This window comes from Apus apus, chromosome 1 (assembly GCF_020740795.1).
Source record: "Apus apus isolate bApuApu2 chromosome 1, bApuApu2.pri.cur, whole genome shotgun sequence".
Lineage (NCBI taxonomy): Eukaryota > Metazoa > Chordata > Aves > Apodiformes > Apodidae > Apus > Apus apus.
The window spans coordinates 146646794-146659000 of NC_067282.1; the positions used below are offsets into that span (position 1 = coordinate 146646794).

The 12207-nt window shown below is 40.6% G+C and overlaps 1 protein-coding gene across 6 annotated transcripts in view; it reads right to left on the reverse strand.

The window, feature by feature from the left end:
• The window catches only part of KIAA1549 (KIAA1549 ortholog), a 150624-nt gene that overhangs the window by 57558 nt on the left and 80859 nt on the right, over positions 1–12207 (reverse strand). For all 6 annotated transcript variants that reach the window (XM_051623683.1, XM_051623666.1, XM_051623701.1 and 3 more), the window contains exons 4-6: positions 7556–7733; positions 5937–6064; positions 4375–4558 (exon numbers count right to left, since the gene is read on the reverse strand). In XM_051623683.1, coding sequence (XP_051479643.1) covers positions 4375–4558; positions 5937–6064; positions 7556–7733 — 490 coding nt within the window. The remainder of the gene's footprint in view (positions 1–4374; positions 4559–5936; positions 6065–7555; positions 7734–12207) is intronic.

The following is a 12207-nucleotide window of genomic DNA, read 5'->3' on the forward strand; positions in this document are numbered from 1 at the left end:
ATAGGATTTTATATTATCCTATTGGCCTTGCAACATCTCCAAGATATCTGAAATAGATGTCAGCCATCGAAGTGCTACTTATAGCACTAAAAAAAATAGCAAGTCCCAGGGCAACCCTCTCTGTTTAAAGATACAATAAAACAAAGAGATTTATTCAGGCCTCATATATTCCACTGGTAGCCTTTGCCTGTCCTCAGAGAAATCTTCCAGCCATAAAGAGATACCAAATACATTATTTCCTATTATTTTTAATGAACTAGTACCCAAAAACCATAACTAAAACTCTTCTTTCTGCTGACATGCCGCTCATGACCATCTAACTAGTTTACAATCTAAAATGTGAGATATAAGGAGGACAGTGCAAAATAAACATGCAAGAAAGTGAAAACTGAATATATGAATTTAAGCATATTGCTGAAGTCACGTAGAATTCTGTGGGAGAAAGAAAAATGTCTGGAGGCTTCCAGGCTTGGCCACTCCAGCAGCCCTGTTCCTGCAAAGAACAGTTCATTCTGTCAAACTAACAACTTTCACTGTTAACCCTGACTCTTAAATTAATGGGAAAAGCTGATAAAAAATCCTGTTGTTAATGACATACTGCACAGTGACAAGCCACACAATTAAAAGTATAAACAGTACATATCAGTTACTTGAAAAATCCAGTGAAAGGCCTGACTGTGTGTGAAAAGCAATGTGAAGTGAACAAGCAGCAGGGAGCAAACATATTCCTTCAACCAATGCTCAAATTTGGGATCTCAAAGGCAAGGTCTCACTTCACTCAACAGTGTTGAGATATGGTGATATTGCAACAAGTAACTTTTCCTTAGTATGAATAATCTCCAACTCTGACAGCTCAGCTCACCTAGAAATCAGTTCTTTTTCTTCAGATGCAGATTACAAAACTCATACACAGAGCCCTCAGGGGGAAAAGAAAGTCACCACCAAGAGCATTAACTGTTACCATGCTTGATAAGTAAGGCCCAAGTGGCACAGAACATTATGGCAAGGAACTTTTTGTACTTACATGTAAACAACAGCATACATATATTGTTTATATGTAAATATCCAAAATTCACATTGAAAAAGAAGAAAGCCACATATTAATCTGCATAGAGCAAAGCAGTTACCTATCTAAAGAAGATCTTCACAGCTATGACTCCTATGTAGAACAAGGGACAACATGAAAGCAGGGAGTTCAGGGCCTAGAAAACAAAACCATTTAGGCATCTTCCTGCCAAAGCAGCTTTGGGGATCTGGCTGCTGGTCATCCTCAACAGACTGCTGAATAAGATGTCTCAAGAAGAATCTGCCCAAGGCTGCTGAGCCTTTGGACATGATTCCTGGCTCTGAATACCTTAGATCTAAAATCCTTTGGCTCAAAATACAGTCACAGGCACAGTGCAAAAAAACTATAGAAACAGCTAAAAATAACCAAGTGTGGTTGCCTTGCTTATAAAAGTGTACAAACTACATTCATTATTGTGTTTGCTGACAGACAGACCCATAGCTCTAACAAGCTGAGAAACTGTGTTCCCACTTTGCTGACTTTTCAAATCACACCATGTCTGGTGTTCCAAAACACTGAGTACAAATGTGCTGAAGCACTGTTGAGACTGAACTAGACAGGTTCAAATCAGAATGAGCTGTCCTACAGTGGGCTCAATCTACGGTAAATATGAGATCCTCTTTCAACTAGCAAGTCAAAAGCTGACAAGGTGCTCCTTTAGTTAGGGTTGTCTTCAAAAAATTTCTCTATCAAGCAACCTAGGAGACACCACAACCAACAAACTCTGGGTACCACCTCCGAGGCCAGTGCTCTGTTCTGTTGGCAACATACTTTCATTAAACTAGGGCAGCAGTTAGGTGGGGTCATTGAATGCAAGGGGGTGTACACATAATTTGTTCTGCTGCCATCATCCCCACTACTGGGGATATGCCCCAAAGAAACAACATCTTTCAATAGCTCCAAATAGGAGAAGCTGAGAATAAAGTGTGCATCATGATGGCCTTAGTCACCACTGATGAGTAACTCTGCCTTCCTACAGTAAGAGTCTGCTTGTGGATTTGAGGTTTGATATTGTTTGGGAGATTTGGTGGATTTGAGGGGAGGAAGAGCTTGTTTGAAGACTGGAGGCCTGTGCTGGAACTTGTAGGATGAAATTATCATGCTGTTGGTATACTTGTTTCAAATTACCAGCTTGAATAAACAAAAAAATCCCCAAGCTTCAGAAACATAGTTACAGAAATAACTCACCCACAGGCTTGGACAGGCTACTGTACTAACAGAGGCTAAATTTGCCAGACTGCAACAGCCAGCACATACATTACTTCATTGCACATCACAAAGTAGCAAGGAAAGGAGAAAAAAAATCCAAGTAGGACCTTTTTCCAAAGGCATTACCTAAACTCTTCAGTCACTCTATTATGCGTGACTTTCTCACTAGCATGTGAGCTACCACAGAGCTCCACCAGCATCTGTCAGGAATCACCTCCACCAGCCAGGCACTATAAGCATGTAGAAAACAAAGAGAATGCTCCTGCTATGAGCACTAAAGAAATTACCTTCAAATTTCCTAAGTACCATCAGGAAAGGAAAGTAAGGAGAACAGTGTACATTAATTTTTTATAGGAATGCTTTTCCCCTATGACCAGCCTGTCTTTCAGGATACAGTGGCCTTGGTTATCATGTAATTGCACTGTAGCTCCATTACATGATCCATAAGATGGATTCTCAGAAAGGGGAACCTGCAAATCCACAACAAATATCACTCCAGAATAGGTGATCAAAACTAAAAGCTAGGACCAGGTATGTATACATCATAGGAAAAAAAAAAAAAAGACAAAGCTGAAAACATTACCCAAGAGACTATAAACTAAACAAACTCTAAGGCAAAGGTACAAAAAAGATGATACAGAGCAGAGAAGCATCTTTCAAGTCATCAAGGCAAGAGCAACATTTAATGTTAATTCAGCGAGAGATAAAAGACCATGACCTGCAACTTGAGAAGTTCTGTGTCCTCACAAAGAACAGAAGAAATGCTAGTCATCTATGCACAGGGATTCTCAAAGATTTTTGGTCCTGGCTATTTAATACTGCTACCAGTGCACAGATACAGTCTATGTGAGACCAAATAAGAGCAGAAATGTTAAAAGGAAATGAGTCAACCACCTTGTACATTTTTAATTGATTATGTGAGCAGAGGGTTTAAAAATGCTGAAGAAGGAAAACAGCAAAAAGTTAGTACATTTAAACTACTTCTAGTCATTGGGAAAGTATCCTGTGCAAAAATCTTACATAGATTTAAAAGTGCTACAGAGAACAAGTGCTCACAATCACTCTCTTTGTACATCCTACTGCACAGCTGCATAATGAACAACAGCTAACATCTGGCCTGATTTTCCACTAGACCTTTAACTCTATAGCAAGAAGCACTGTGCCAGATGCTATGCACCTATATACCTTACAAAAATAACTCTGAAAGTTAAAGCAGAGTGAGATAGGAAAAATGGGGAATTAAGGAACTAAGTTAACAGTAACACCCACCAGGCAGGAAAGGCAAGTACTGTTCTCTCATGATCTTGCTTCCATTCACAAGTAATTTCTGTCATGAACGACCCATTGCTGTACAGGGTAAGTGTTGAGTTTAGAAAGACAGCTTATTTATGAGACTGAGGTAATCTGAAAAATCTAACCTAGCAGAAGTTGTCAAGGCCGAGTGTCAAGCAAACTCTGTTATGCAGGCACATCCCATTAATCCAAGTTTAGGATGGCCACAGACTGGAAAAAATTACTTGCACTGCAAGTTGTACAAAAGGAACAAGAGACATACTCAAAAGGCAATACCTTAAAAGATAACAGACAAGACAAGAAAACATTGCTGCTAATGCTGCTAACCCAGACAGACTACACGCTCAAATATAATCTTACGTTGCCAGTGTCTCAGGCTTTCTAGAAGTCAGAGTCACAGTTTAGTGCAATGCAAAGTCCTAGGTAGTAAACCCTGCTGAGAAGCAGCAAAGGCCCCTGTAGACATAACCACGGAGACACACCTTGGATTGCACTTCACAGCAATATTGATCAAAGTGACTTTTTAAAAAAATATTAATCTGGACTAAGACCACTGGACTAACAAAGCCAAATTAAGCCCAGCTGGTCCAGCACAGAAGGAAAGGATGGGGATAAATGCAACAAGTTGCTGTAACACTCATATGCTGTATATAAGCAGGGAGGGGCATGGATTTGCTCTGCAGAATTCGTGATACAAGTTAGGTGACTGAAGCTGTGTTATCACTTATGCATAACATTATTTTAAAACTGAAGAAAAAATACTTTTAAAAAGTATTTTGCAGTCTTGGCAAACAGCAAGTACTCACGTTCAGCAATTTGCTGCACAGGAAAGCCCAGATAGAAGCTGAATTCCACCACAGACAAGTTTCTTAGCTGCTCACTGACTTCAGACCCATTTAGAAAACCGTATCTATCTCGGATGGCAAAAACAACGCTCACAGGGCCTTGCCGAAATGCCACACCAGGCCTGCTCAGAGTTATATTCAGAATCTGAAAAACCAAGATTGAAAAAGGGTCAGCAAAATCAATTCCTGGCATTTCCATTGCTTTCTTGACAGAATTTTTTTTTTCCTAATATGAAGAGGGGGTAATTCACATCAAAACAGAGGAACATCTATTCCAGATTGATTCAGCCTGCTGAGTCCCAGAAGAGGCAGTTACACGGGAATTCCTCTTCTAAGAATTATTCTTTAAGGTCAGTCATAATCCAGAACGATCTGAAGCTACAGTGCAGAAAATTGTGAAAAAACCCACCTAGAGAGACAGCAAACAAAATAAATCTACTGATAAAATCTTAGATTAATACCAAACTGCATGGAACAGACAGAAAGAGACCATGGTAAGGAAACATTCTCAAAGTGGATGTGCTCTTGGTAAAGACTTCCTGCATAACACATGCCCAGATCTTACCACTGGTTAGAATTCTTATTTTGGCACTAATGTACACAGGAACTGTGTTGATGTAGACAAATCTCTTCCAGATAGTAAGCAAGTAAATATTTAAAACAAAAATTTGCCAAGCTGACAGTCCAAGAAATTGTTTTGTGTGTTCTGTCTTCAGTCTATCCAGTCACATTGTGTCATTCAGTTGTACAGTACTGAGCACTTCACTGTATGTACAATATAGTACTTTAGGTACTATAAAGTTGATGCCATTTTTCTTGCTATTTTATTTTAGGGTACCATAGATGGACATTTATGGTATCAGTTAAATAACACAACACATTTTTTACTAATTTGTATGACACCAAACCTAGAATAAATTTAAGAATTCAGAGAAAAGAGGGAGTTTGTCTCATTTAAGTTGAATTACTGACTTGCCAGGGAGTTTCAAGCCCTGCTATGTGATTCAGTACCCCATCCACATACAATATTGCTGTAAGTATTTCTAGACCTCAGAGGCAACCAGGACGTTTGCTCACATAATGGCACAGTGCATATAAATCCTGTATTCCCTCATAGCATTCCCCAGACTGGCAGTGAGACTGAAAGTTGTCTTCCAACCAAAACTTTCTAAACACAACCTACTCCCTAATAGTAAAACCTGATGGGAATTACTTTGCATAAGGGCTGAGGCAACCTTTATATGAAAAAGTATAAACTCTATTTCATTCAGTAATGCTTCAGGGTATAAATCATCATCTTGGATAATTTTTTCAAAAAGCTTGAAACCAGAGGGATACGTGGTACCATACTATTTTGCAGGGGAAAAAACCCTGACTTCATGACAAAGCCTCATAATTCGAGATAATCTAGATGGCAAGTGGTAGCAGTTAAGACCTAACTCATTTTACTGGCTGGATGAAACAAAGGACAACCAAAGGTGAGGAGCAAAAGGGACAGACAGAGAACATCCTGATGATCTTACCTGGACAGTGAAGTTGTAGAACTCCTGGTGTTTGCTCACTTCCATGAATGCCATCGTCAGCCCTTTCTCAATGCGTCGGCTAAAATTGCAGAACCTGATTTCCACATTCCGAGGCACAAACTGAAGCACTGAAGACAAAGGGTACACATTACTCCTACAGACCAGTACTTCCATGAGAAAGAACAAAAAAAGCAAGATAATCCAGAGGGCTATCACTTTTTCATGGAGTTCAGGATATATTCAGTGAAAACCTGGGTAAAAATACAGTTGAAATAAATTGTGTGATGGTGCAGTAAATTCTCTAGTCAGTAATATCTGTTGCAGCAGCCATTAGATTGCCAAAAGCTACTAGTGACAAAATATCTACTGTTTCCTTTTTCATACTGTAAGACCTTCACTACTAATTTTACAGGACTTGAACATTGAGTCAGCCACACTGAAATCCTTAGTATTAAACCCATCAGTGAAAATCTTTAGGAAAAAAAGCACTAAGTCTCTTTTACTTGTAGACTGAAATATAGTATTTAGTTTTTCTGAAAGACCACAGTGGGTCCATTAATACCCATTAGTATCAGTCTAACACTTTTAGCACACCTAACTGGCACACCATCTTTTAAATCTAGATGCATATACCTTAATCTCTTTCACAGGAGAGAAAGCACAGGAGAGTGAGCCTAGAGCAATGTGAGCAGACACACAAACCTTAACTACACACACATCTGCAGATTTCCTGGTATAGTCTTACCCAAAGAAATGCTATGATTACATTACAGACCCTCACAGCAATGTTCAAGAACAGAAAATATGTCTACTGTCTTTCTATATAACCATGTTAAGCAGTGGAAAAAGACATCACACCTGCACAACTGAAGAAGTGATGTCTTCCCATACACTTATTGACAGAACAGAAACAACATGAGACATACCTGAACAAAAGCACCTATGTTTAACACTGAAGAACCCTGCAGATATATACTCAGTCCCTGTCATTAGACAGTCAATAAACCAGGTAGGTGGTTTTATTATGCAAATAGTGCCTAAAGAAGACTTTAAATTATACCACTGGCTTTCAAAATCTACTACATGGGTAATATTTTACTTTAGATTATTAGTAGTCGTGGAATTAAAATAAACTGCTGCCACACAGCAGCCATGGAAAGCTGAATATGACATGAGCAATCATCCCGCTCACATTATACATGAGCAATCAATCCTCCTGCTGCCCAATTCTCCTACATTATGAGGATCCTAAAAAGTAGAATTTAAGGTAAACATAACATGAATCTTGACGTAAGCATTATAAACTAGTTGCACTGTGATTTTATGAGCAAAATTTTCACAGAATTTTTTTTCTCCTCTCACCTTTTGAATTAAGAGAAAGAGCACAACTATTTTGCAACTAAAAAATTTCCTGAAAAAATAAATGAAATTACAGGGTTAACTGTTTACAATTTGTCATCTCTCAACCATGGATCCAGCAAGTATTTCAATAACAATCAAGAATTAAGATTCACAGCAGTAAACTGCAGGGTTTTGACTCAACCTTGCATACTTAACTACAAGAACTGTGAAACAAGATTAAGTGACATTTCCTCTTCTTCATTTCAGGAAGAACTCACCAGTCTGAACTTGGAATCTGTTATCTGGCACAGTGAAAGAACGATGCAGTGAGAGGATCATGGGGGCCTCACCACGAAGAAGACTGCTGTTCACAAGCACATTTATCACAGCTACTGCCGTGTAAACAAAAGGACCCGATGTCACCAAGAAAGCAAATTTGGGTGCAATTTTATAAACCTACAAAAAAGAAAAAACAATATTTAAATTTTTTATGTGAAATTTGGCAACACTTTAGACTTACACAGTCTCATGCATTTCAAACCCGCATCAGCAAGAGCTAGGAAAATGCAATCTTCATTTTTCAAGGAAAGCGCAGAAGCATAAACACTCTGATAGTGCTGTGCTTTGTAGCCTCTGGCAACTTTTCTGTGCTAGGTGCACCTATGAAAATCTCTTCAGTACAACACACCAGTCTCAGCACTTCTTGATTTCTCACATCCCAGCCTAGTAGCACTCCCCCTTGCCTGCATTCCTGTGGAGTACGTAAGAGCTCTCATACAAAACTGCTGTTTACTTATTGAATCACTTGCACAGCTTCTGCATTTCAGTTATATACTGCACAGCATATACATCCTATGCCATCCACATGTGATAAGCAAGAAGCAAAATACATATAAACTGTGTTTTATGGATATAATTTTCACACTTAGCAACTATTTCTTCCAGAGAACACTTCTATCTGCTTATTTCAGTGCAGCTACCACAATTACAGTTTTCCTCTTCCAATTCAACTCCTGACTTTGAGTTTTCCTAAAAATCCTGATGAGTCTTAGTCATTGTGTTGAAGAAATTAGATTGTAAGTATATAAAACCTCAGTGAACCTTTCCATGCAGACACTCGTATTTACCATTACTCTGTCACATAAGTAAAAACAAACTGAAAGCTTTTATTTATGTAAACATATTGCAATGTCTTCTCTCCTTCAGAGAAACTCTCTCAATATCCAGGACACCTGTTTCCTCACCATTACTTTTTTCCTCTTTGGTTTACTCCCCCAGTTTGCTTTATTTCCCTAACACAGACAACAGTACAGTATTTTTGGACATCCAACACGACAGCCTCACAAATAAACAAATAATCTAAAGCAGAGAGCCAAAGGTTCTGATAAATGTACACCTCCTAGATGAAGAGATGTTAACACCTTGCAGACCCTGTGCTGGTGAAGGGATATGTTAGATATCCTTACAATCATCCTTATAGAAAAGTACAGTGCTACTTAAATTGTGACCTTGTTCCTTACTGGTATTTCTGCAACAGTGATTGCAAAGTGATGGCAATTGCTGTTTAGACGAGACAGCAAGCAGCTTTCTCCTGTCCTCTAAAATCAAGCATTTCAAACAGATTATCTTCACCAGAAGAAACTACCTAAGCAGCAGAAGGAAATAAAAGAAATAACCTAAGCTGCTCATTACTTCTTTCTTCCTTCTTAGTCCACAAATATATGCAGCATTCAGCTTTTATTTTAAATAGATTTAGACTCACAGAACTCAAATTTGTTTGATATGAATAATATGCATAGCTCTTTCCAGTTCCCCTTATCTAAAATTTTATCCCTTTATATCAGGATGAAATTATCTCTACAGCTTCAGTTTGTCAGATGGAAACAGCAGTTATAGTGGGTAAGACATGCCAAAAGAAAGTTTCCCATTTCTTGCAAAGGAGAAGATTTAAAAGGCAAGAAAAAGAGGAATTAGAACTACAAATCTCAGTGACAAGAATCCCAGTCACTGGAAGTAAGGGAGCCAAACTGGAAGGAGAAAGACTCTCCAGTGGTCAGTGTGGATTGGGTTAGAGTTGGATAAACTGAAAATGCACAGATCCCTGGGCCCTGGTGGGATGCATCCACGTGTGCTAAGAAAGCTGGCTGATGTTGTTTGCTGAGCTACTCTGCATCATTTTTTAAAAATCATGGAAAAGGGGAGAGGTGCCTGAAGACTGAAAGAAAGTCAGTGTCACTCCAGTCTTGAAAAAGGGCAAGAAGGAAGAACATTCTGGAGGCCATCTCTAACCACATGGAAGAAAGTTATCGGGAGTCACCAACATGGATTTAACAAAGGGAAATCTTGCCTGACTTCTATAAAGGCACGACCAAATGAGCAGATGAAGGGAGAGCAGTGGATGTCATATACCTTGACTTCAGTAAGGCTTTTGATATTGTCTCCTATAACATCTTTGTAGGAAAACTGAAGTAATGTGGGATAGATGATTGGACTGTGCACTGAAAACTGGCTCAACAGAGTTCAGAAGGTTGTGATCAGCAGGACAGAAACAAGCTGGAGGCCCATGGCCAGTGGTGTTCCCCAGGGATCAGTACTGGGTCCAGTTTTGTTCAGTATCTTCATCAATGACCTGGATGAGGGGATAGAGTGTATCCTCAGCAAGTTCACTGATAGTATGAAACTGGGAGGGGTGGCTGACACACCAGAAGGTTGTGCTGCCATCCAATGAGATCTAGACAGGCTAGAGAGCTGCAAGAAGGTGAACCTCATGAAGTTCAATAAGGAGAAGTGTAGATTCTTGTGTCTAGGGACGAATAACACCAGATACCAGTACAGATTAGGCGTTGTCCTGCTGGAAAGCAGCTCTGTGGAGAAAGACTTTGGAGTCCTAGTGGATAGTAAGTTATCCATGGGACAGCAATGTGCCCTTGTGGCCAAGAGGGCCAATGGTAACCCGGGGTGTATTAAGAAAAGTGTGTCCAGCAGGTCTAGGTAGGTTCTCCTCCCTCTCTACTCTGCCTTGGTGAGACCACACCTGGAATACTGTATCCAGTTTTGGGCTCCTCAATTATAGAGACAGGGATCTACTGGAGACAGTCCAACAGAGAGGTTATGAGGATGATTAAGGGACTTGAACATCTCTCCTATGAAGAAATACTGAGAGAACTAGGGCTGTCTACTCTTAAGAAGGGAAGGCTGAGAGGGTGTATTATTAGTGTCTATAAATATCTGAGGGGTGCGTGTCAAGAGGAAGGGGCCAGTCTCTTTCTGGTGGTGCCTGAACAAGGACAAGGAACAATGGGTATAAACTAGAACATAGGAAGTTCCACCTCAACAAGAGGAGAAACTTCTTTACTGTGAGAGTTACAAAGCACTGGAACAGGCTGCCCAGAGAGGTTGTGCAGTCTCCTCTGGAGACTTTCAAAACCTGCCTGGATGCATTTCTGTGTGGCATGCCCTAGGTGATCCTGCTCTAGCAGGCAGGTTGGACTAGGCGATCTCTAAAAGTCCCTTCCAATCCCTAACTTTCTATGATTCTGTGATTCTGTTATTTATGTTGGAAAAGACTTTTAAGATCATCAAGTCCAACTGTAAACCTAGCGCTGCCATGTCCACCACCAAACCACATATTTAAGCACCACATCTACATGTCTCTTAAATACCTCCAGGGATGGTCACCCAGCCACTTCCCTGGGCAGCCTATTCCAGTGCCAGCCAGGCCTTTCAGTGAAGAAATTTTTCCTAATATACAATCTAAACCTTCCCTGGCAACATTTGAGGCCATCTCTTCTTGTTCTATTGCTCATTAGTTGGGAGGAGAGACCAACACCCACCTCACAAAATCACAGAATCAGAACAGTTGGAAAAGACTGCTAAGATCATTGAGTCCAACCATCCACCAAAGTGGACAAGAAAACAAAAAACAAAACAAACAACCCCAAAAAACTAAAAACAAATTCAAAGGACTCAAGGGACTCAACCAATGTCCTACACAGACCAAAGTACACCTTCCAGAAGTCCATGGTGGAGGTTTTGGTGACCCCCTACTCCTTACTTCACTAAGAATCAAGGACTTTATCATGTCATGGTCGCTAAGCCCAAGATGGCCTTTGACCACCACAGCTCCCACCACTACTCAATGTCTTTTTTGTGGTGTGGGACCCAGAAGTGAAGACAATATTTGAGGTGCAGCCTCACCAGCGCTGAGTACAGGGGCACAATCACTTTCCTACTCCTGCTGGACACACTATTCCTGATGCAGGCCAGGGTGCTGTTGGCCTTCTTGGCCACCTGGACACATTGCTGGCTCATGTTAAGCCGGCTGTCCTTTTCTTTCCTCTGGGCAGCTTTCCAGGCACTCTTTCCCAAGCCTGTAGATTGCCTGGGATGGTTGTGACCCAAGTGCAGGACCTGGCACTTGGCCTTTTTGAACCTCATATAGTTGGTCTCAGCTCATCAATCCAACCTGTTCAGGTCCCTCTAGCAGATTAATGCTCCTGCACAGTTTGGTGTCATCTGCAAACTTACTGAGGAAGCAGTTAATCCCCTCATCCAGATAATAAAGATATTGAACAAGACTGGCCCCAAAACTGAGCCCAGTGGTGACCAGCTGCCAACTGGATCCAACCCTGTTCACTACAACTCTCTGGGCTCAGCCATCCAGCCAGTTTTTTACCCAGCAAAGAGTGCATCTGTCTAGGCCATGTGCTGCCAGCTTCTCTAGGAGAATGCTGTGAGATACAGTGTAAAAGGCTTCCGTGAAGTCTAGATAGAGAACATCCACAGCTCTTTCCTCATCCACCAGGTGGGTCACCTGGTCACAGAAGGAGATCAGGTTGATCAAGCAGGATCTGCCCTTCCTGAACACATGCTGGCTAGGCCTGATCCCCTGGCTGTCCTGCACTTGCCATCAGAGCACATTCAAGATGAA